This window comes from Polypterus senegalus, chromosome 14, assembly GCF_016835505.1.
Source record: "Polypterus senegalus isolate Bchr_013 chromosome 14, ASM1683550v1, whole genome shotgun sequence".
NCBI classification, from domain to species: domain Eukaryota; kingdom Metazoa; phylum Chordata; class Cladistia; order Polypteriformes; family Polypteridae; genus Polypterus; species Polypterus senegalus.
In genome coordinates this window covers 111,048,607-111,072,989 of record NC_053167.1, presented here as the reverse complement: position 1 = coordinate 111,072,989, position 24,383 = coordinate 111,048,607, and the positions used below count along the sequence as shown (strand labels likewise).

At 34.9% G+C, this 24,383-nt stretch overlaps 1 protein-coding gene across 7 annotated transcripts in view; it reads right to left on the bottom strand.

Annotated features, from left to right (window-relative positions):
- Nucleotides 1-24,383, bottom strand: part of gpsm2 (G protein signaling modulator 2) — a 69,640-nt gene that overhangs the window by 21,624 nt on the left and 23,633 nt on the right. For all 7 annotated transcript variants that reach the window (XM_039735019.1, XM_039735020.1, XM_039735026.1 and 4 more), the window contains 5 exons: nt 5,215-5,436; nt 4,565-4,700; nt 2,711-2,850; nt 2,452-2,575; nt 1,848-1,963 (listed from right to left, as the gene is read on the bottom strand). In XM_039735019.1, coding sequence (XP_039590953.1) covers nt 1,848-1,963; nt 2,452-2,575; nt 2,711-2,850; nt 4,565-4,700; nt 5,215-5,436 — 738 coding nt within the window. The remainder of the gene's footprint in view (nt 1-1,847; nt 1,964-2,451; nt 2,576-2,710; nt 2,851-4,564; nt 4,701-5,214; nt 5,437-24,383) is intronic.

Below are 24,383 nucleotides of genomic sequence, written 5' to 3'. Positions count from 1 at the left end.
TACAGTCAACACAAGCCCCCGATATTATAGCACATAACTGTTCTTATAGAGGTATTTGAAACAAGATAAAGATTTTTGGAAAATAAAATATTTCTTTGTTCAGTGTTATACTGTATTTTAAAACCTTTCAACTGAAGCATATTTATTAATTTTTCCATGTGAAATGTCTCAGTTTTTTGGCTAACTTGGGGCGGCATTTATCATTTTTAGAAAATCTAATGTTCTGAATTATAATTACATTTGACAATATACTGCTTCAGAGCTGCAGCAGCAATTAACGACTTTTGACAGGTTTAACTGTTTTAGAAATGCATCATTGCAAAAGGCTATTTCACAATTGATAACTTTTCCACAATTTTTGGCCGTAGCTTTCATTTAGATAACTTTAGTGAGTCACAGCCACTTGGCAGTGGACTCTTGTGAACGCATATCTAAATGTCTGACATACCCAGTGGTTTAGTCCAACCAGTCTGCGACTCGCCCAGACAAAACCTCTGGGTGGGCTTAAGTGTACAGTACGTATGTATGAAAGCTAACAACCAATTAATGCTATGACGAGGAATAAGGAATGTGGGTGTTTTGGACCTTGGTTACAGAAGAAAAGCTAATCTGTTTGATGTGTTGTGTTTTACATACTATGACAAAATGGAAAAAAAAAAAAAAAAGAGCGGATATTGAGGCTGAACTCACTTTACCCATTAACCTTTCATATGCCTCTGGCCCCATCAGGCAGCATGTTATTAATTGTCAGAAAAAGGGACAAACCCAACTGTGCCAGGAGTAGGGCACACAGTCACTAAAAGCCCAGCGATTTTCAGCCGTTTAAACTGACACAGTCTAGCAACAAGATCAACTACTGCCATCAGCAAAGCTGACTTACCCAATGACTAGAAAGTGACATTGGCTTATGAAAAGGTTATTTGACACTTAATCTGGCAATAAGGTGTTAAATTGGTTTTAAATAATGCACAAAACTCAAAAGATCTGAACATACACACTGGTGTACAGATGGGTACACCCTTTTACCAAAATATCTACTACAATCTGACCTATCAGGCTCTTCTCCAGACATGTTAGTTAACATCAAACTATGCATTTGGTGCAAATTTCATGCAGTTAACAGAGCGTGCTCTTAACCTTTCTCTCTGTAACAGAAGCAACCGTATATTGTACAAAGCAGGAAGAAAAGAACGGATGGTACAAGTAGTACAGAAAACAAATTTAATTTTAAATATGTTTAAAACAAATTTGCCATAGAAGGAACAATTGTAGATAAAGTAACAACGGTACACATTATATACTAAAGTTCTGAACTTTTTAGCAAATTAATCATTATAGAAGAAATGGCAATAAAAAAATTAAAGCAACAGATGTTAGGCATCAATAATTAAAAGGTTAGTCAAAATTAGAAAAAAAATACCAAAAAACAGAATCATGAGAAATAGATTAATACAATTTTAGCTTGTACTTTAAATCTTTAGTTTTCAGTGCTCTGAACAAATTTCACTAACGCGTTACATAAATGAAGCTTGAAATATCTACTTTAAATGGGCATGCTTTTTCAAATGATATAATGAAAAGAAATAGGGAATAGTTATAATGGCAGAGAAGCCAACAATAACATGACTTATGAATTAAAGGGAGAGGGAAAGTCAAGTTTTTTTTTATTTATTTACTACATTTTGTTTATCTAAGGAGTGTACAGTTGGGAGTCTCTCGGGGAAAGTAATTAAAAATTTTAAAATAGAGAAAATGAAAGGGATTAGAATCTGGCAATATTTCTAGCTTTAGAATCTGGCAATATTTCTAGCTTTAAAGCTATTTAATGAATATACTGATTTACTTACTTGTAATGTTCAGATGCAACTTCAAATTCTCCAAGAAAAATGTAAGCATTTCCCAAATTGCAGTAGGCTCTTCTTTCAGCTGCTTTGTCACCAAATTCTTTGGCAATTAGGAGACGCTAAGAATTAACATTTCTGTTTAATTACATTTTAGATTTACGTTACATATTCAGAGTATCGTACTGAATTTAGTATTACATAATGCAAAGTACATATAATTAACTATCAAATCCAAATCCAGACATTGCATAGCATAATTAACAGAGCAAGAGCGAAGCAAAATTAAAAATAAAGTGGTCACATGGATTACACAATTATGAATATATAACATATTTAAAATATTTAACATTAAACAATAAAATGATACTTTAAAAGAATTTCAAGTTTGACACTTGTATAATAGCAATATCAAAGGAAATGCACACATTACTTTACTTTGTGACAATACTAGCAATTTATCAGAAACTGACAAAATTATATTTTAAGCCTTGGTGGACTAAACAAAACACTTATATTCATATAATTAGCGTCAAAACCCCAAGACAAAAAGATTTATTTTAAATATCACTTAAGAAAATATCTACATATTAAAATGTACGATAAATACCTGCTCATGTGATGTTACTGCTTTCCTGAAATTTCCCAAGAGGTAATGTGTATTCCCTAGATTTCCGTAAGTTCGTCCCTGAGCAGCTCGGTCGCCCAACTCTTTTACAATCAAAAGATTTGCCCTGAAAAGTAAGAGGTTTACAAATATGTACACATGAGTTTGCAAGCTTAATAATCCAATTTGGTTGCACCAGTTTATAAAGAACAGCAAGTATGTACATTATAATGAAATCCATCACTATATGCTCACTACTTACTCATAGTACTCTGTAGCTTTTTGTAGTGCAACAGTGGCTTCCTCTGGGAACTCGCCTGGATCTGCTCCAGTCCAGCAAATGCTTTTTCCCTTTGCATGGTAAACATTGCCGAAATTATAAAGCGACCTTGCTTCACCCACCTAAGGTTAAGAGAACAACCCTTCATTTCAGTTCTTTTTTCCTCCCCACAAGATTTATCATGTATATTTCTATGTCACTGTAAAAGTCAACAAAGCATTGAGAATAATGCAAAGAGTGAAAAAAATAGAAAATATGAAAAATTTAGACAAGTTGAATGAAATGATAAAATAATTATGTATGCAACTGAGCTACATAACCCTGCAAATCATTAATTGTAACTGAAGTAAGATTTTTAAACACATAATAACAGTAATAAATAACCAGATTCTTTACAACATGATGACTTAAGTGCATGTTTTGAAAGTTCTAGCCGAGACAGAAGTCATGCTATTTAGACCCAATGGCAACAACTGGACCCCTTGCATCAATCTTTCCACTGTGGCTCAATATGAGAAATCCATGATCACAAATTTAGCTGTGAAAATGGATTCTACTTTAAAACTTGATAGCCATGTGAACGCAGTGGTAAAAGGTTGCTTTTTCTAGTTGAGGCGGCTGTCAAAAAAATCAAGCCTGTTTGGTCTAAATGTAACCTTGAAACAGTGATACATGCTTTAGTAACATCTCATCTAGATTACTGCCATGAGCTTCTTTTTGGAATTAGCCAGGCCTCTACTACTTGTCTAGAGCTGGTGCAAAATGCAGCTGCTCAATTTTTAACTGGTACAAGCAAGCATTAGCACATTACCCCGATTTTGGCTTCCCTTCACTGGCTTTCAGTTCATTTTCAAATCCATTTTAAGATCCTTGTATTTGTTTTTAAATCCTTTAATAGTTGTGCCCCATTTTATTTCTCAGAACTGCTGCACCCTTATGTACCGTCTCGCTCTCTCAGGTCAGCAGACCAGATGCTTTTATGTGTTTCTAAGACACAATGCAAACACAGAGGTGATCGGGCTTTTTCAGTTGCAGCTCCAAAACTCTGGAACAATTTGCTGTTGCACGTTACGCAGGCTCCTTCACTTGCTCTCTTTAAATCCTATTTAAAAACACACTTTTACTCCCTGGCCTTTAACCCAGTATGATATATTGACTGTCTGTGTACTTTTTATTATGAGTTTCTTCAGCCCTTATGTGTTTCTTTTACCCTTTGGTTATTGTGTGTCTGATATGTACAGCACTTTTGATCAGCCTTGATGTTGTTTTTAAAGTGCTTTATAAATAAATAAAAGTAAATGTTCTCACTGTGGCTCCTTTAACTGTTACATTTTGATGGGAGAACCTGATCAATGTTGATTGATTTACTGCCTGTGTCATCCAACCAAGTGAACTAACTTTTAACCTTTATTTCCCTAATGGTAATTTGTTTGCATTTTACAGTCACTCTTAATTCAAGGAATGAAATTTTAAAAGCATATCCCTTGATAAATGCTACTAAATTATGTACATTTAAATGTAATGAGCCATCTTATTAATATGCATTTTAATATGCTGAAGAAACTTACACTCACAAATGTCAAGGGTGTTCTGTGCATTTCAGGTCTGTAAATTACTAAGTGCTTGTTTTTGTGGGAGGTGCCAACTCAAATTACTTACCCCACACCACTCTCAATATTTAATCACTGTGTTGCATACCATGAGATGTTTGTATGAGTCAATCTTTCTCTGTGTGTTATTAGACAGAAAAACCCACAAATAATTAATATTTAAAGAATATTTTGTAAGTCTATGGAAATCTTCATCTATTTTTTCTTTTGGATAAAATGAACTCACCTTGTCATTAAACTCAGTTGAAATGTCCAGGTGCCTCTGACAACAAACAATGGCCTCGTCAAATCGTCCTAAAACCTTCAAAGTGTTACCTAGGTTTCCACTGGCTTTAGCTTCACCCAACTGGTCTCCAATTGTTCTGAAAGCAAAACATAATAAGCATGTTGACTTCTGCAGCCTCCTTATAATTAAATGGATTCTATGCTGCCAATAATGGACAGAGTGAACAATAGGAGGATGTGATATGCACATTTTTCAAGACACCAGCATGTTTATTCTTATTTCCATTGTGCACTTATAAATGTTTTATTACAGTGACATAGGATTGATATTTAAAACTGCAAATCACATTAAAACAGCAGTTCAACAAGCAGAACAATTTTGCAATATTTGATTAACAAAAAAAAAAAGCAGACCTTTGAAAGAGATTTTTTTTAAATAACATTTGAGTGAACTGGGTGTAAGATTTCAGTACCACTTACATTTTGTAGTTATAAGGAAAAAACGGTTTCCAATATAATTATTTTTCAATATTAAAAATGCCTTTATAATAATTACAGCAATATGAATTAGGCCACAGTTTACAACCAATTAAATGTTTTTCTTCAACAGCATGAAATAAAATCATTTCAGGATACACTTTTCATACTTACCTTGTTAGTGTTAAATCATGGTGATGGTACTCAAGGGCTTTGGAATAATCATGCAAGTGGAAGTATGCATTTCCAAGTTGGCTATAAATTGCACTTAGAATCTGAAGGTCCTCTGTTCCAACCTGAATTGCCGCTTCGAAGAAAGACACACCAGCTCGATAGTCACTTAGCTTACAGAGCCGTTCACCTTCTAGAGCAAGTTCAAGACATGATGCTTCCATTCTGTAAGTTAGGGAGTGAAGGACAAAGTACAAAACAATAATGGATTAAGTACTAGTTCTACAATGTCATATGCACTCACTGAGCAAATTATTAGCAGCACCTGTACAAATGCTGATCCATGCAATAATCTAATTTACAAATCAAGTGGTGGCAACACAAGTACAACACATGGAATCTTGAGGTAGATGGGGTTTAATAATAGAAGACCTTGTTGGGTTTTACTCTTGTCAGCCAAGAATAGAAAGTGGAGGCTAAAATGGACACTGGCTCACCAAAACTGGAAAGACGAAGACTGTGAAATTATAGACTGGTCTATTGAATCTCAATTTCTGTTGTAGTACACAGGTCTATAGTAGGGTCAGAATTTGGCACCAACAATATGAATCCATGCCCTCAACATGCTTTTGAGTCCACAGACCAGGCTGGTACTGGTGGTTTAATGGTGCTGGGAATGTCTTTCTGGCACACCTTGTCCAAGTTAATATAAATCAATTGTTGCTGGAGTGCAACAAACTGACTTCAGCTCTATTTGAGCGTTGTCGCTGACCATGTGCATCCTTACATGGCCACAATTTTCTAATATCTACTTCCAGCATGATATTGCACCTTGTCATTAAGCAAAAGTTGTCTAAACTTGTGGTTTCATGAACATGAAAATCTGTTCATTGTTGTTCACTAACCGTCCCAGTCACTGGATTTGAAAGTGGCAGAAAGGAGATTTTCAGTATGAATATGCAGCTGACAAATCTGCAGAAATTGTGTGATGTAATCATGTCAAAATAGACTAGGATCTCAAAGAAATATCTTCCACATATTGCACAATCCATTCCATGAGGAGCTAAGGCTACTGTGTTAGCAAATGGAGGCACTACCCAGTATTAGTATAGTGGTCCTAAGAATCTTCTCAGGGAGTGTATGAGAAGGCATATGATTACCTGTGCTATTTCATTAAGAAACAGTTTAAAATAACAATGACTTCACTAAGCACATTCTGAAAAGGTCTTTAAAAAGTTTTGAGAAACAAAAGAAACCACTACTTTACTTGAGTAAAAAAATTATTAATAAAATAGTGAAAGCAAGAAAGGGGCAAGGGTCACAATCTTGAAAGTATTTTGGAGGCAGTTATTTTTTGCCTTTAGACCAGCTGGGAAATAAGTCTTCACACCGCTCTGTAATTGTATACAGTGGTCTTTAACGTTAGGATCCGAGAGTTACTTTGTTATTTCCAAGTGTATCTTGTATTATGCAGTTACATATCAGAAAATTTAAAACAAGAACTGAGGAACACCCAATCTTATGTTTTAGCTAAGCAAGTTTTTAAAGTATATTAAAATAAAATGCTATGGAAAAAAATTAAATAAAAAAAAAAAAAAAAAACAACACACCAACACTGCACCTGCATCTACAATTACGCTTAAAAGATATTACAAATAATGTCCTTTTAGTTTAATTTACCAGTTAAAGGATTTCAACTTCCATTACAAGCATGTGTATGTGCATCTACAAATTTTTCTGAACTAGATTACTGTGTGGCTGGTGCTGGGGGGTCAGCGTCTGGTACCACTTGACTCCAGATACACTTATGCACTCCCATGCAAACCCCCAGACTAACTGAAAAAGAGCTAATTTGGACTTGCCAATAAATGTAACATGCATTTCTTTGGGAACTGAATGGAAATATAAAGTACCAGGGAAAAATCTAAACAGAATGTCTTTATTTAAAAACAAAGCAGTCCTTAGCATTTGCATTGTTTGAAATGAAAAATAAAGAGAAAAATAAAGATTTTTTTTAAAAAGTAACTTTACTTTTTAGTGACTGCCAGATCAGTTGGGTCCTACTGCTTCAAAATCCTACACATTTAATATTGATTTGACTTGTTCAAATTATTGCCAAAATCTACTTGGATGTAGGAGAGGAGGTAGACAAAGCAACTGAAAACAAATATGCAGGGACTAAGTTCCAAAAAATTGCAAACTGAATTAATATTATTGCAGAACATTGTATTTTAAAATAATTAGTGATTATATCTCCTTTTTAATTTCAGAATTTTAAAAATGAAAATGTGATCCACTCTGTCATCACAATCTCCATTGCTTGCCAATCAGACTCCAAAAAAACTTAAAACATGCTGCCAGACAGGAAGTCGGAATTATAAGAGTTGATCTGAGTGGTCTGATAATTTAAATTTTGTACCAGATGGCAATTCTTAGAAAATTAGGGTTTATTTTAGCTACATTCACCTTCAGTAATTCAGGAAGCATAGCTATAGTACTTTAGAGGACCCACTCAAGTCACTCTAAGAGTTCTTCTGTCCTGAGTGCAAAATGGTTTTGTTGGCAAAAAGCACAACCAGTAGCAAAGCATTCAAAAGTATTGAGAGTATTCAATTCACATAAGTAAGGTTTATTTGGCTAGCTTAAGCATCTACAACTGTAAAAAACAAATGTGCAAGAATGGTTTCAAAAAATGATTTTAAACATAAATTATTTTTAGTATTTCAGTGATATGTATTGGTATGTAATCTGATATTTCATTGTGTTTGAAACCAATTTTCCCTTCTTCTGTTTGGATTCAACAGAGAAGGCAAAATTTGCTTACATAATAATAATAATTTGAATTTACTGTATATATCACTTTGGTCACTAGTAGTGAGTGGGAGCCCATCAGAATAGAGCCTACTCTTAACGAAGGATGCCCAGGGATCTTTTATGACGACAGAGAGTTAGGATCTCAATTTTATGTCTTATTCGAAGGACAGCGCCATTTTTACAGCACAGTGTCCTCATCACTAAATTGTGATCCACATTCAGACCACAGGGTAAGCACCCCCTGCTGGCATCACCAACACCTCATCCAGCAGCAACCCAAGCTATTCCTAGGTGGTCTTCCTATTCAAGTACTGGCAGGGCCCAAAAATGCTTAGCTTCATGTGGATGATGTGTTCTTAAGTAAAAACTTTAATCAAAGGACACTGAAAAATTGACTTTTACTTTGGAATGTAAAAGTGTAAAGAAAGACAAAGGAAACTGTTGCAAAATGTCAATTTTTAATTTATGGGGAAATATAAAATAAAATCTGAAATAGTGTACGCAACCCCAATTTGGGGTGTTCATAACAAATGACAAATGATTTTACTTCATTATTTACATAATAAGCAAAAATATTTGCATCAGATAATTGAAATATAATGTGTGCTTCAATTTAAAGTTTAATTTTTTACCCTCTTATAGAAGTCCATAGAGGTATAGATCACTAATAAAGGATCAAAATTCAAAAACAGCTTCATATTCGTAATCACTGAACTTGAAATTGTCTAAAACACTCCACATGTTTATGTTTGACATTTGTCATCTTTAAACTTCAAGTGACTCTTACAGCACTAGAACAACTGGTTATGTATCTGATATCAAAAATATTATTATATTCATGATCAATGACCTCGAAATACTATAAAATAAGAATTTACATGCCTATATTACTGATTTTCAAACTTTTGTGAAAAGGAATAACTTTGACCCCTCACATCCTATTATTGGGTTTAGCTTAGGGGTCGGTTGATGCAGTACGTACAACTTCAAGTATTCCTGATCATTTTTGCGGCAGACACCTATTGATTTAATCTTTGTCATAAGGCAGTAAATTATTGCACAAAATGTATAAATATGAGGGTTTTTAGGGTCCAGAAAAAGGGGAGGACACAAAAAACCCAAAGCCTTGAATACCTAGACTTCAAGATGATGTGAATCTAAATAATATTTATAATTATGGGGCAATTTTCCAAATTCGCACATCTTGGCAATGGTTGACCAGTATCTACTTGGCCATGTCGCTTATCAGAAATGTAGCAAATAAAAATGGGGAGGGGCGAGAAAAAGAGAGCAAGCTTTATCGAATCTATCCTTTAATTCCTTATAATTATAACTTTCAACGTAACAATAGGCTGCATGGCAATAACTAGTGGGAAAACTGGAAATTAAAGTTAAAGCTGTCTCATTTCCAGTTAAGATTACAAAATGACATCCAAAATTCAGAATCAATGTCTCCATGATGGGACAGTTAACTTTGTGAGCAGGAATGTTAAAGGCCTGAATCACGAATTAAAGAGAAAGAAAGTATTCTCTCACCTAACAGGTCTAAACGCTAAAACAGCATTTTTAGAGGAGACCCATTTATTAAGCAAAGATCAGTTCTGGCTGCAAAAAGACTGGACTGGCCAAATGTTCCATTCCGGCTTTACAAAGAAAACTAGAGGTGTGGGAATTCTTATACATAGAACAGTCTCACTTGTAGCATCAGATGTAGTATCTGATCCTGAAGGGAGATATGTGATTGTCATGGGCAACTTATTTAGCTGTAAAGTGATTTTGATAAATGTTTATGTACCCAATGTCGATGATAGGAAATTCATGCAAAATGTATTTGTATCTATTCCCAATGTGAACACTCATAAAATTATAATGGCTGGGGACTTTAATTGTGTTTTAAATCCACTCTTAGATAGGTCTCCTGTCCCAGGGGATGACATCTAACACTGCAAAGACAATTACACAGTTTTAACTGACCACAACTTATCAGACCCCTGGAGGTTTTAAACCCAAATTCAAGAACATATTCCTTCTACTCACCAGTGCATCATTGCTACTCAAGAATTGATTATTTCTTTATACATAATAATTTCTTGCCTATGATTAAGTCTTGCAAATACGACTGTATTGTTATTTCTGACCATGTCCCTCTGATCTTGGAGCTGAAATCATTATGCCCCACATACTCATCTCACAGATGGTGTCTTAACCCACTTATATTAGCAGATAAGAACCGTACAGAATTTATATAAAAAAAAATCAGTTTCTTCCTACAGACAAATACATCCTCAGAGGTCTCTGCAGGAATACTCTGGGAAACTCTAAAGGCCTTCTTAAGAGGACAGATTATTTCATAATTTTTCCCACAGAAATAAATTAGAAACCAAGAAAGTATCAGAGTTAACCAGCAAAATTACTAGAATAGATCAAGAACATGCCAGGTATCCAAGTGAGGCTCTTCATAGGAAAAGGCAGGCTCTGCATTCAGAGGCCAACCTCTTAACAAACAAACTGAACAACTCATTTTTAAATTAAGACATCATTACTATGAACACGGAGAGAAAGCTAATAAGCTCTTAGTGTAACAAATCCACAAGCAAGAAGTTTGCAATACAATCCCAGCAATCACCAACACGAATGGAGATAAAATTATTGACCATAAAAATATAATGCACACATTTAGAGACTACTATAAATCCTTATATTCTACTGAGTTCACAGAAGACGACACATAATCTAATGCATTTCTGGATACATTACAGATACAACAAACAGATAATTTTATTGCAGGGGAATTGATAAACCTCTGGTGCTATCAGAATTACTAGATGCTATAAAGTCACTTCAGAGCGGGAAAGCAGCAAGCACTGATCGCTACCCTGTCGAATTGTATAAGAAATTCTCCTCCACTCGGCTAGCAACATTTACAGAAGCTAGAGACAATCAAATTCTACCTCAAACTTTTCGCCAAGCATCAATCACCATCTTTCCTAAACAAAATAAGGACTTATTACAATGTGCATCATACAGACCAATTTTACTTCTGAATAATGATGTTAAGATGCTCTCCAAAGTCCTAGCTAGAAGGATGGAGAAAGTGCTGCCTTTGGTAATATCACAAGATCAAACTGGATTTATTAATGGCCGACACCTGTTTAATGTAATATATTCACCTGCAATGTCAAACACCCCGGCGATATTACTATCGTTGGATGCCAAAAAAGCATTTGATATGACTGAATGGAAATACCTTTTCACTACATTAGAGAAATTTAGGTTTGGCCTGAATATTTGTGCATGGATCAAATTACTGTATACCAATCCAGAAGCTTCAGTTTGTATTAACAACATTTATTCAGACTACTTTTAAGTAGAATGTGGTAACAGACAAGGATGCCCCTTGTCACCACTGCTATTTGCAATCGCCATTGAACCACTGGCAGTTCACTGTCAAAATGCTGATCAGATAAAGGGGATTATCAGAGAAGGACTTGAACAGAAAATTTCTCTATATGCAGATGATATGGTACTGTATATCAAACCCATAAAATATTGTGCCTGCAGTCTTAACAGCACTTATATAATTTAAAAAGATCTCTGGTCTCAGAATTAATTTGAATAAAAATGTGCTCTTTCCAGTGAATTATCATGCATACAATATTAGATTTGACACCTTTCCTTTTATCATTGCAGATCAGTTTAAATACCTAGGGGTAAATATCACAAGTAAACATAAAGCTCTTTATCAACAAAATTTCGCCATCTGTATGGAAAAAATTAAGCAAGACTTGCATAGATGGTCAACCCTTCATCTCACTCTAGCTGGAAGAATTAACGTTGTTAAGATGAATATCCTTCCTAAGCTTCTCTTTTATTTAAAAACATTCCAATATACATCAATAAATCATTTTTAAGCAATTAGATTCAACCATAACCTCATTTATTTGGAACTTAAAACATCCATGTATCCAAAGAGCGACCCTACAAAGACCTAAGGCAGAAGGTGGCATGGCTCTACCTAACTTTCAGTTTTATTACTGGGCAGCAAACATACAAGCTATAAAAACCTGGACACAAAGAGATGAACATACACAGGCTTGGTCCGCAATAGAAATAAAATCCTGCAGTACTTCTTTATATTCCTTGCTTTGTGCCCCAATAAATGCAAGTTATCACCAATATACTAATAACCCAATTGTGCTTCACTCACTCAGAATATGGAACCAATGTAGAAAGCATTTTAAGATGGAGAATCTTTTATCTATGGCACCTCTGCATGAGAACCACCTTTTTCAACCCTGGCAAACATATGCAGTTTTTAATATCTGGAAAACATTTGGGATTAAATTGCTTAGAGATCTTTATATAGACAACATCTTTGCATCCTATGAACAATTACATTCCAAATTTAACTTTCCAGCAACACATTTCTTTCACTATCTTCAAATTAGAAACTTTTTTAAACAGAACCTGCCCGATTTTCCCCATCTTCCACCTTCCTCTATGCTGGAAAAAATATTGCTCAGTCTCGAGGACTCAGACAGCATTTCTGCAATAAATAAAAATATTTTACAGTTCCTCCCTTTCAAATATCCAAGAGGACACTGGGAAAAAGACCTATCACTCAATATATATCAGAAAAGGAGTGCAAAGTAGCAATGCAGATAATTCATTCAAGCTCCATATGCGCAAAGCATTCAAATATTCAACTCAAAATTATATGTAGAGCACATCTGTCTTGCATGGAATTGTCCAAAATGTTTCCAGGGCAAGAGCCAACATGTGAACGCTGCAATCAAGCTCCAGCCTCACTGGGTCACATGTTTTGGGCCTGCAGCAAATTAACATCATTTGGAACAAAAATTTTTAAGTGCCTTTCAGATAGCCTTGGTGTCATAATCCCTCCTAACCCATTAACAGCTGTGATTGGTGTTCTTCCAGATGGGTTTAAAGTAGAGAAGGACAAACAAACTGCCTTCACTACACTATTGGCACGCATACTTATTTTGCTAAACTGGAAGAATCCTAACTCTCCTCTTTTAAGTCAGTTGGTAACTGATGTTTTATATTATTTGAAATTGGAAAAAATCTAATTCTCTCTTAGAGGATCGGTGCAGAACTTTTTCAAAACCTGGCAGGATCTAATCTATACTAATAAAAGGCAAAGCCCTCACTCACTCACTCACTCACTCATCACTAATTCTCCAACTTCCGTGTAGGTAGAAGGCTGAAATTTGGCAAGCTCATTCCTTACAGTTTACTTACAAAAGTTAAGCAGGTTTCATTTGGGGAGTCACGAAATTCTACGCTAATGGTCATAACTGCCACCAAATACTCGACAACGTCCACCATGTTATACTTTATTTATGGCCCCATCTTCACCAAATTAAGAGCAAAGCGAGGGGTAGGTGGCTTCCTGTGCTAACGAAACCGATGTACATACTTATTTCGGTGGTATGATCCATATATATTTTAGCGCCACTGTCGGCCGCCAAATTTAACTTTCCAACGTGCCCTAATTCTCCAACTTCCCGTGTAGGTAGAAGGCTGAAATTTGGCAGGCTCATTCCTTACAGCTTACTTACAAAAGTTAGGCAGGTTTCATTTACTAATAAAAGGAAATTCTCACTGCGTGTAGGTAGAATAACGCTCATTCCTTACAGCTTACTTACAAAAAGTTAGGACAACGTCCACCAGGTTGAACTTTCTTATTTATGGCCCCATCTTCATGAAATTTGGTAGGCGGCTTTCCTGCGCTAACCGAAACCGATGTACATACTTATTTCGGTGGTATGATGCCACTGTCTGCCTCCATAATGAACTTTTACGGTCTTTGTTACTTATTGGACCATCTTCAACAAATTTGGTAGCGGGTTCCCACGCTAACTGAATCCTACTTACGTACATATATACGTCCATAGTCTGTAGCTCGGTCGTCGTGTGAGGTGCCATTGGGTCCCCCATCCCAACGCCTCCCACATTGTTGGCTGCCTGCCTATATAAGGCCATCCGTCGCTCCGGTCTCTTCATTCCCTTCCTTGCTTTGCCACAGATTTCACGTCTTCCTGCTGATAACTGCAGCCTTTTTATTTAACCCATGGCTTCTCCGCTGTTTTATTGTTCGTTTATTACGATTATAGTTACTGTGTAGGTATTTTAGACTTAGTCTACATTGTTCAGGTACCCATTTCCTTTATCATTCCAACCGTACCCCCATTAACATGTCTATCGAGGTGATCACCATCGATCAAAGAATTGTCACTTAATAAGTGGTTTCCATGCTCGGAGATGGCATCTGTCTTTTCCATTCTCTGTGTTACATATTGCACGGCCATATCAGGCTCACTCCTGATATCCCGAGGAACATTGTGTCTTATGTATTAAATGACCGGGACAGGTTCAAGGTGTGGACTGATGACGGTACAGGAGATAATTATACTACACAGGAGCACTAGAAGAGTGAAATGCTTAAGCCCTTCACCTATGGTTCTGCATGTGAGTTGATGGCTGCTGCTGAATTGTTCGGTTGTCGCTTTCAAGTGTACTGAAATGGCCAAATATTTTACACCTTTGGACAACTGCCAATGCCTCTTAAACATCTTAGATTGACAGGTGATGATTTCAGTAGTGGACACTTTGATATTTATGAATGTTTAAACTCTCAAAAGCTGGATGTGAAGTTATCAATGAAACCGGTTGTATGCTTACAATGCTTGACAGATGCCGAATGTCACTTCAACACAACAAGTCCTGCAAATACTGTCGTAATTGAAACAAACCATGAAACTCAAACTGATTATGACAGCAGCAATTCAAGCTGTGAGATTTGAGGCAAGATTGCTTTTCACATGGCCAACTGTACATTGCATGCTCAAGAGTAAGCTCAGCACACAGCTTGGTCATATTACAACCAGAGGGCGAACTCACAATGTGGTATACAAAGAGATCCTTAACAAATAATTATTGGTATATTTTCCCTCAGTTTACAAAGGTTTACTTTTCTTCTTAATTAAAATTTTAAGGCATTACTTCGCCGCTGCAAAGCATGGGCATTTTGCTAGTCAATAATATTTTAGAATAAGCTCTTAAAGCACTGAGGAAGCAGATTCACTCCCCATTTCTTTTTCTCCTCCATTTATCTGTATCCGCCTATTAAACTCATCAATTTATTTATTTTTACTATTTTAAGCTTTATTCCGTTGGCCATGCTCTCTTTCTCAGGGGTGGGGTGGATTTGTTTTCAATCCTATTTTTTGTAAAAATTGATCTATTTGTATGGAATGATTACAATAAAATCAAAAATAAAAAAAATGTAGCAATTAAACCTGTCTGGCCTGACTAAATGTTTTGGTGACATAAACTGATGTTAAATTCTTGTTTACAACCTCATGAACACAGTGCAGTATCCATTAACACATTGTAAGATGCCTCATGTAGGTCTCGCATCATAGAGTACCCAGAAATTTCCCATGGCACATTAAAAATGGCTCACAAAAAGCCCTAACTCATTTATCCTTCTTTCTAATTATAAGCTGTGGCCAAATAATTACTGTTCTGATGAAATATAAAAATCTCTTGCAGCCCAAAACGTTTCATGCAAAACACTTTTGTATATACTCATCTACATCCAATTTTATGTAAGTGTTCCACGGTTTAAGAGTCTGTCTGGGCAGCAGCAGTCACAAGCAAGAAGATAATTATGAATGGGCTGTCAGTTTATTACAGGGTTTCACACATAGATCCATACTCACTCTTGGAATTTGATTCATAAATTCATCATTGTCCAGTCCTAAAACACCAACACTCAAATAAATATGTGCAAGCTCCTCAGGAAGCTACTATGAATGGCATTTAAATTTAGGATGCTGGATCTAAAAGACAGTCGCACTACCCTGTCATCCTGTTTTATTCACACATATTCTAGAGCTATATATGAGAGAGACAAAGAAAGGGTGTGTTCTCAACCTGTAGCCTGCATCACTTGAACATGAGGTCCACAGAAGCTCCTGGATGTTATTGAATACACAATCACAATGCATTTGTATTGATCACTCCTCTGTATATCTATGTTTAGTGAGCATTTATAACAGTGCATTGTGTGTAAAGGCTTATAATCCTCTTATACTGTAATGTGTGTCTGTCAAATTGGTTTAATCGAACCTTTTTCTGATGTTTCATGAGTGCTTTGCCTCAAACAAAAATTTCAAATGCTGTTGGTACAAACAATACCAAAATTTACGGCAATTCTGAGTTTTATGCAGAGAACTCAGTAATTGCCCTGCTGTTCACAAGTTGCAATCCTACCCACCGTTTCTCTTTATTTGTTTTAGCCTATGTACTTTTTTCTGGTTTTAAACATCGCAAACATATTTAGGAAAAGGAACTAGGAAAACTTTGTTTTTTATTTTAATCAAACTCCTTTTAAATCTAAGTCTATGGACAATCCTTCACAGTTTTCCACTTCTAGAATACACAGGTCCATAAGTATATGGACAGTAATACAATTGTTCATAATTTTGACTCTGTACACCACCACAATGGATCTGAAACACAACAATCAAGATATGATTGCAATATGGACTTTCAGCTTTAATTCAAGGGGTTTAACAAAAATATTACCTGTCTTTTCTAAACAGCTCATACATTTTTATACATGGTCTCCCTATTTTCGGGAGACAGGTTGAGCGAGACTCTACATAAGAGGAGGCAGGCTCTACATTCTTATTCTGTGTCTGATTTAGCTTGTTGACAACTGCAGCTGCAGCCCTTAGTAAAGAAAGATTGAGAACCACTAATATGGTTTATGGCAGGGGCAGGGATGGAACTGATTAATAACTAAGTAATAGTATCAGCAAATAATTAAATAATGTGAACAATGTATTTTAAAAACTAAAGAGAAATGTATACATTTTTTAATTTAATCAATTCAAATCACGCCTAAAATAAAGAGACATGCATACAAATTTTAAATTGAACCACATTTTCTAACTTGTTATAATAATAGGAAGGCCAGAATACTTGTGTTTGCTTTAGGTAAATGTTTAAAATGGGGTACATTCCAAATTTAACATTCCAGAAATTGACTCCATCTCTACAATATATAAAATCCTTTTACAATCCCTTCCTTTCAAAGATCCAAGAGGACACTGGGAAAATGACCTCTCAATTAATATATCAGGCAATGCACTTGCTTTTGGAAAAATCAAATAAGGCCTTAAATTTTACACCGCTTGGCTTGCTCTCTCTCTCAAGATTGCTATGTATTGGTAATAAAATTAATAAATAAATAAAAAAAAAAAAAAAAAATAACTAAGTAATCATGAACAATGTATTTTTAATGTCTAAATACAATTTTAGATTTAGGCCCATCAAACTTAAGGACTGCAGCTGCTACAATGTTGTGAGTGAACTGAAGTGTCTGATTAATTACAAAACCTTTTCAAAGTTTTCACACTGACCTTATATGTTTTTCTATATATAAGGAGAGAAAAGAGGAGGATGAATGGAAAGAAAAAGGAAACAAAAAGAAATCAACTGAAACATATGGCATTTTCAGCCTGGCAGCTCATGGGGTAACATTCATTAAAATTGTACAGCCAAAGCAAGATGGAAATACACAAGAAAAGAAAATACAAAACAAAAAAATCTATGCAACACCAGATTCTGCTTCAAAGCGAGTTGGGGAAGCTAGCAAATTCTTTATAAGCTCTCCTTAATTTGCATCATATCTCCTTTTGATTTGGTGTGTTCACTTACCAGTGCCTGTTTTTATTTATATGCATGCAACTTCTCCAAAATATTCTTTTTTTCGCCCCATTAGTTGCTGCATTCCAGACTCCTTACAGAGGTAAAGGCAGCCAGAGTTGGGGATGGAGAGGGGGTTATTGTAGTGTGACACTTAAAATTTTTTCCCTGTTTACTTGAATAGAACATACATCATTTCTATCTGGTAGTAAATGAAGGAACAGGTAAAAGACCAAGGTACAATGACCAATACAGAGTATTCTTAAGAAGAGCTAAAGAAAAATAAACATACACTATAAACAGCCCCAATAAATTCCTGCCAACTCCAAACCACCACCCCATATTATGCAAACATTAATAAAGTGGCTGAGAAAAATGAGGTTTGTGATGGACAAACAATGTTTCAGGCAACAGTCTCTATAGACTCTATATCCTGTTGACACAATTTAAGAAAGTATAACTAATGGTCCGAAAAATGTTTTGAGGTGCGGCTGGGCCAAGAGGCTGTGCTCAAATCAGAAGTACATTTTTCATTTATTAAACTGAATGCTTACGTGCAACTTGCAAAAAAAACTAAAACTGTTCTATTTCTCCCTGTCTCTTAAAAGCAGAAATCTATCAAATCCTAACAAAATGAACCATCTAAATTACAGTCTCAAAAAACACATACAGTATACTGCTACTATCTTTTTTCTTTCCATGATGGAAATTGCATGAATTTGGAGAAGACACTATAAAATTACAACTTCACTGAATTTTATTGCATTATCATTCACATTTGCAACATATTATTGGAGGCCGTTAAAATAAAAAAATGTTACTCTCGAAGTCTTGATTGTACTCGGACACTCTTAAGTGTAACAGCCATTTCTAGTTAGTTAATGTTATGTTAAACTGATATAAACATTTACCTAGTTATGTTTAACCACACTACAGTATATTACTATATAGAACACATAGATAAAAAGAAAATGGAAGGTTCTACTTTCACCTGTTGAGACTAGTGTAATCATTGTTCTACATTGGCAAGGCACAGAGGACAAACATTTTCAAACTGTAATGTAGTGTAAGTTGTACCTCTTGCTTGAATTCTGTAACATGCAAGTACACTAAAGAAAAGTAATGAAAGTTTAAGCACAGAACATAACTGAAAAAGCTAACATTGTAAAGAAATAGAAAAGAAAAATTTATGGTGCCTTCATATATAGTGTGAAAAGAACCTACTGCCATCGTCATGTCAATCTGTCTGCATGAAATAACTCACATCCTGTAGACCAATTTTGTTAAAATATGGGATACACATTCTTCAAGGAAATTTTTCTAGAGTTATCCTGAATACAGCTTAAATACAATTTTCTGAAATTTCAAAATCTCCCATTAAGAAACACTGATGAATCTGGTCTGTTTTAAAAATGAGGGACATTCTATGCAACTTCAATTACAGAGTATTTTATCATTTCAATCTTAAGTCAAGAGCGGTGACCTCAAATTATTTTTTTTTAAACTTTCCCTTTTTGGTCACCTGACATCCATGCCTGATAGCAGAATGGGTTCCCGGTACAAGTTAGTCAAGTGCCAGGGAAACTGCATAGCATTGCCACTCATTTTTTCTACTGCTTTGAGGTAAGTTAACCATATAGTTAAGGAGGGAAAAAAAGGGCTGAAGTTATGCACCTCTGATATACCAGCTCACTTCTTACTAAATGTAAAATAAATTAAATAAATAACTTGCACTTATCTAGAAATTAATGTCGGGGAAAGGATTTATGTAAGCGCTATTCTAAAAGCACAGAGTGAATAAATATGTACTCAGCATTCATAGTTATACTAAAAAAATAAACCTCAAGGCTTCATTTTCTAGATTGCTTACTTTTTATTTTTTGTATATAATACTTTTTTCCTCAATTTTTTGTAATTTCTTCATTTCTGAATTTTCAATAAAGTTTCTAAAACAAGCTTTATTGGATAGTGGATTTTCTTTTGTTATGTGTTGGACTTATGCTGGATCATAACTTGCCACCTCAATAGGGGCTTCATCTTGGGATCCAGGAGAGGACATATTCAAATACAAATCATGGACAGACAGAAGACAACACCCTTAATGAGTTTAACTCCCTCATAACTTAATAAATGTGCTGTAACTCCTCTCACTCCGTACAGCCATGTGGCAGTGGCTCTGGAACACCATATGCTTTAATCACACTGCATAAAATAATTTGGGGCATGTTTATCCATCAAGCACGTGTAGACAAAAATAAATAACCATATTAGGCTCTTTGACTTTTAGATATTAAAAAGGAAAGGAACTAAATTATTGTAGTCAGATTTTCTCCACTCTGCATTACTAACAATTCTTTATATACACAGATGAAAGGATATTTAGCATAACAGATTTATATATTCCTATATACATTTTATATTTTTTGTTTGTTTCTAGTACTTACTGCAGCTTTGTGGACAAAAATTAAAATTAAAATGTAGGAATACATTTCATGTGCGTTTATTGGAGAATTCCATCTATTGATGATTTAATAAAAAGTTAATTTCATTAAAAGGGTGTTCGGGTGCTGAGGTTAACACTGTTTCAGAGTTCTGAAGACCTCTCAGATCAGACTCTGATCTACAGTAGGTACTGTCTGTACTGTACTTACAAGATTTTCATGCGTCTGCAATGGATTTCTCTGGTTACCTCATGCTCCTCTCACACTACAAAAACTTACAAGCTAAATTCTATATAACTGAGCATGTCCTGTAATGGGGTAACACACTACGCAGAACAGGTTCCTGCTTTGCACCCAATGTAGCTTCTACAGGCCCCAGCGACTCGCAATTCCAACAAATGTTGGAATAAGCAAGCTATGGAAAATTAAGTAATTAATTTTAGCTACATTGATTTAGTGTGTTTCTTTCTTTTTCACAACTGACCGTTTTAGCAGTATTAAGAGACTGATTCAAGGTCAGAATTAACAGTGCCACAATTTAGTATGACTAAAATCTCCTGTTACTACTCTCAAATTATAGACACAACAATGTTGCCATCCATCTTCACATTCATTTATCAATCTGTTCACTTATTTCTGGTATCTACTTGTTCATTAACAGGTTAAGGAAAGATGACACCTTTTCCAGCAGCAGACAAGATGTAAAACTCATACTGGTTAGCAGACTAGGGTAGCCTCACTTACACAAATACATATTCACCTTCTGGACAATTTATATTCAAATAAAATAATAAAAGGTCTTTGGCCTGTAAGACAAAGCAAGAGACCAAAAAATAAATAAAACTCAGGACATAGTGAGTCAAATTATGACTAACATGTGACTTTGAGAGACAGCTGGTTTTAAAACTGCCTTTACTGTTTTTTGTTTTGACTAAAACTATTGTAAGTGACATAACTAGAAAGTGACTACACAGCAAAAATAATATAGTCTAAAGATTTCAACTGAGACTAAATCGAAAACAAGTGACACAAACAATGACTACATGATTATCTTTATGTTTTTAAAATCTGTGGATTATAAAATTCTACTTTTTGCTAACTCAAGACTGAGGCCTTTTGAATGTGCCCTTCAGCTGAATGACACATCTGGATGTTCTTATTTGTAGATTCTATAGAAGTTATAGTGAACTGCAGACATTACTGTATATTAACTGTGGTCCCTCTAGTGGGTTTCTTAGCAGAAATCTTTCTTAATTTGTACTCCTGTGGTTTCCATGAAATGTTCAGTTAAAAACCACAACTATAATGCATTTAAATAATAACCAGTACTTTAGTATATATTGACACTTTGAGACCCCATAAGCTATCAACCTAATTCTTATGCTATTAGTTTAACTTACAAATAACTGATACTTGCATGTAAGCTGCCTTTGATAAAGCTGCTCTTCTCAAAACTAAAATTAAAAATCTAATTATTAAAACTAATTATAATTATTAAAAGTAAATATTTTTTTAACAATTTAATGATTTCATAAGCTGTATTCTATTAGAATTTTAAAAAATCCAAGTATTAATGGAGAACAGCAAAGATTCAAGCTTACCAACTAAAAATATTAAATTATATAAAAAAAGTCCCTTGTAGTCCGGCTCCAGTTTTTAATCCAAACAGATGACCGTATTAATTCTGGGGGTTTCTGTGGAACAAAAGCTAACTTGACAAATAAATAATCAGTCAGATTTATTTTGAGTTTATGCATTTTGTCAATAAAGTACAAAACTGCAGACAGAGAAGTCATATTCAGATCTTGTTACATTGTCCATATCAAATTAACAAATTTAGACTAGTGACAGAACAGGGCGTTTTACAATTGATTCCTAAAAAAAACTACCAACTATACTTTAAAGCACTATTCTAGTTGTTTGCTAAAAACTCAAATGGGTCAAACAGGCCTTGCTAACATCTACTATAGTATATAAGAGAATGTTACTGTCTCTGCATTTGCATGTGTGGGTATGTATATACTGTCCATCTGAGCAGTCTGATTGGTCAGTTTGACTTTGGTCTGATTGGTAAGTTTTGCTTTGGTTGCTTAATCAAATGCGATCCAGACAGGAAGCACCGGGAAAAGAGGTTGAGACACACAGGGGTACCAAGGAAAGATGTAGGAGGAACACAGAGTTGTCTTCAAGATAGTAAGTATTCACAAGAATTTGAATGATGTTTTCACAGGTTGAAATGGAGACCCATCTAATTAATGATAATGAAAAAAATGAGGCAAAAAATGTGTCTTGAAATGATAGAGTCTGAGAGCAGGCTTTACAGGAACATGACTAAGAAAAAGGTTGGCCAAGTCAGGTTGAGACAAACAAAGATACTGAAGAAAGGTGTATCACAAACACTGGCGGTACATGTAAGGCAAGAAATATCAAATATCAGATATTTTAAAATGTATTCTATTACCTGTCTTTGACAGGTAAAGTAGCCAGTAAATAATAAAGCTTTATTGAATAACATTCTACCCAATTCCTTTATAGTGATTATTCTTTGATCTTTTAAAATAAATCAAATATTAATATTAAGAATTATTTAAAAGAAATCACTTACACGTTAATGGTAAGAATTACAAACAATTTTCTTATTCATAAATCTTTCAAAACTTTACAGAATGACATAATAGTCCAAAAATGTCACTCTGATTTTCAAACATGTCTCACAACAACAATACCCTTAACCTCCTGTTTTAAATGCTACTCTATCACCTTCCATTGGAAGAAATGTTACTTAAATTATGCTTTTAGATTTAAATATAGCTTTTGACACCAATAGCCATATTATTCCACTACACAGGCTTTTGAATTTTTTGAAAAAATAATTTGACCTGAAATGTGGAAAAGATCAACATTTTAGACAGCATATACTTCTTCGAATCATTAGATTTAGTGTCCATCAGGGTTCAAAGTTTTGACCAATTCTTTTTCTCAGTAAATTATGCCAGTTCATACGAGATACCACCCTAATGAATGTGAAAATTGGCAAGTAAGACATGGGTATCCCTAACTGTGGTGAAGCTGGTCACAGTGGGATATTTGTCCGGTTTAATTTATTAATTGCTTTTTAAAAAAAAACAAACAAAAAAAAAATAACCTTACCCAGCTGGTTTACCAGTGCTGGCATGCACGTGCATGCACCTCAATGAGTTATTTGCCATTCAGGGGCAAGGTGAGTGCATGGTGTCAACTGGGGTTGACCACAGAGATAAATGGGAGAAAGGCAGGTAAGAATGGAAAAAAATAATTTAGGAGAAAGGAAATTGAAAAGCGAATGAGCACACGAGAAAGGCCAGAGCCAAGAAAGATGACTTGAGCTCTACGCAGGCTTCTGTTAGAAGCAGGTGAGCTCAAAAAATCATCTTATTTAATTGTTCATGGCCAACTTGTGAATAACCGAAACCGCAAATGTCAAAACTCGCAACTCTACAGGACCGATTGCAACCTTAAAGTGTATATAAACTTTAACATGTATGCTGATGACACCTAGCTGTATTCATCAGAAAATTAGTCCTACTACTCCAAGTTAATCATCATTTAACTTCATTAGTGGAACAAAACAGTGGGTGAGGGAAAATTATTTGTCCTTACTTTTTGTGAAAAAAAGACAACATAATGAAAATATTTACTTCATTCAAAAAAATTGAATTTCAGATTGTTTGAATCCACATAATTGTAGGGTGTTGTTACGGACACTGATTTAACACATTGTTACCTTGTTTCTGTGCCAAGATCTGTTCACCCAGTTTTCAGAAACTGTAAAGTCTTAGTGGATATGCAAAACAGAACAAAGCTTGTTAATTTGAGTAGAATAGTGATAAAGATATATTCAGTTTGTAGAATTCTGCTTCTTTATATATTTCTGTATATTTTTTTAACCTATACTCATCATACCGAATAAAGATAAAGCACCCTTTACTCTTAGTGTACTGCTCTTTTCTCAGGTAAAATCCTGGTACCCATATCCCTTTAGTGCTGTGTACTTTTTCATAAAGTAACCTTTTACATATTTCAAATAAGCCACTCTACACAGTAAATAACTGAGGTGTGTAAGTAAGTAAATGCTGCACAAAATGTACCCAGTCTGTTTACTATATATGAAATATCAAAAATGCCTTGCAGTTAAAC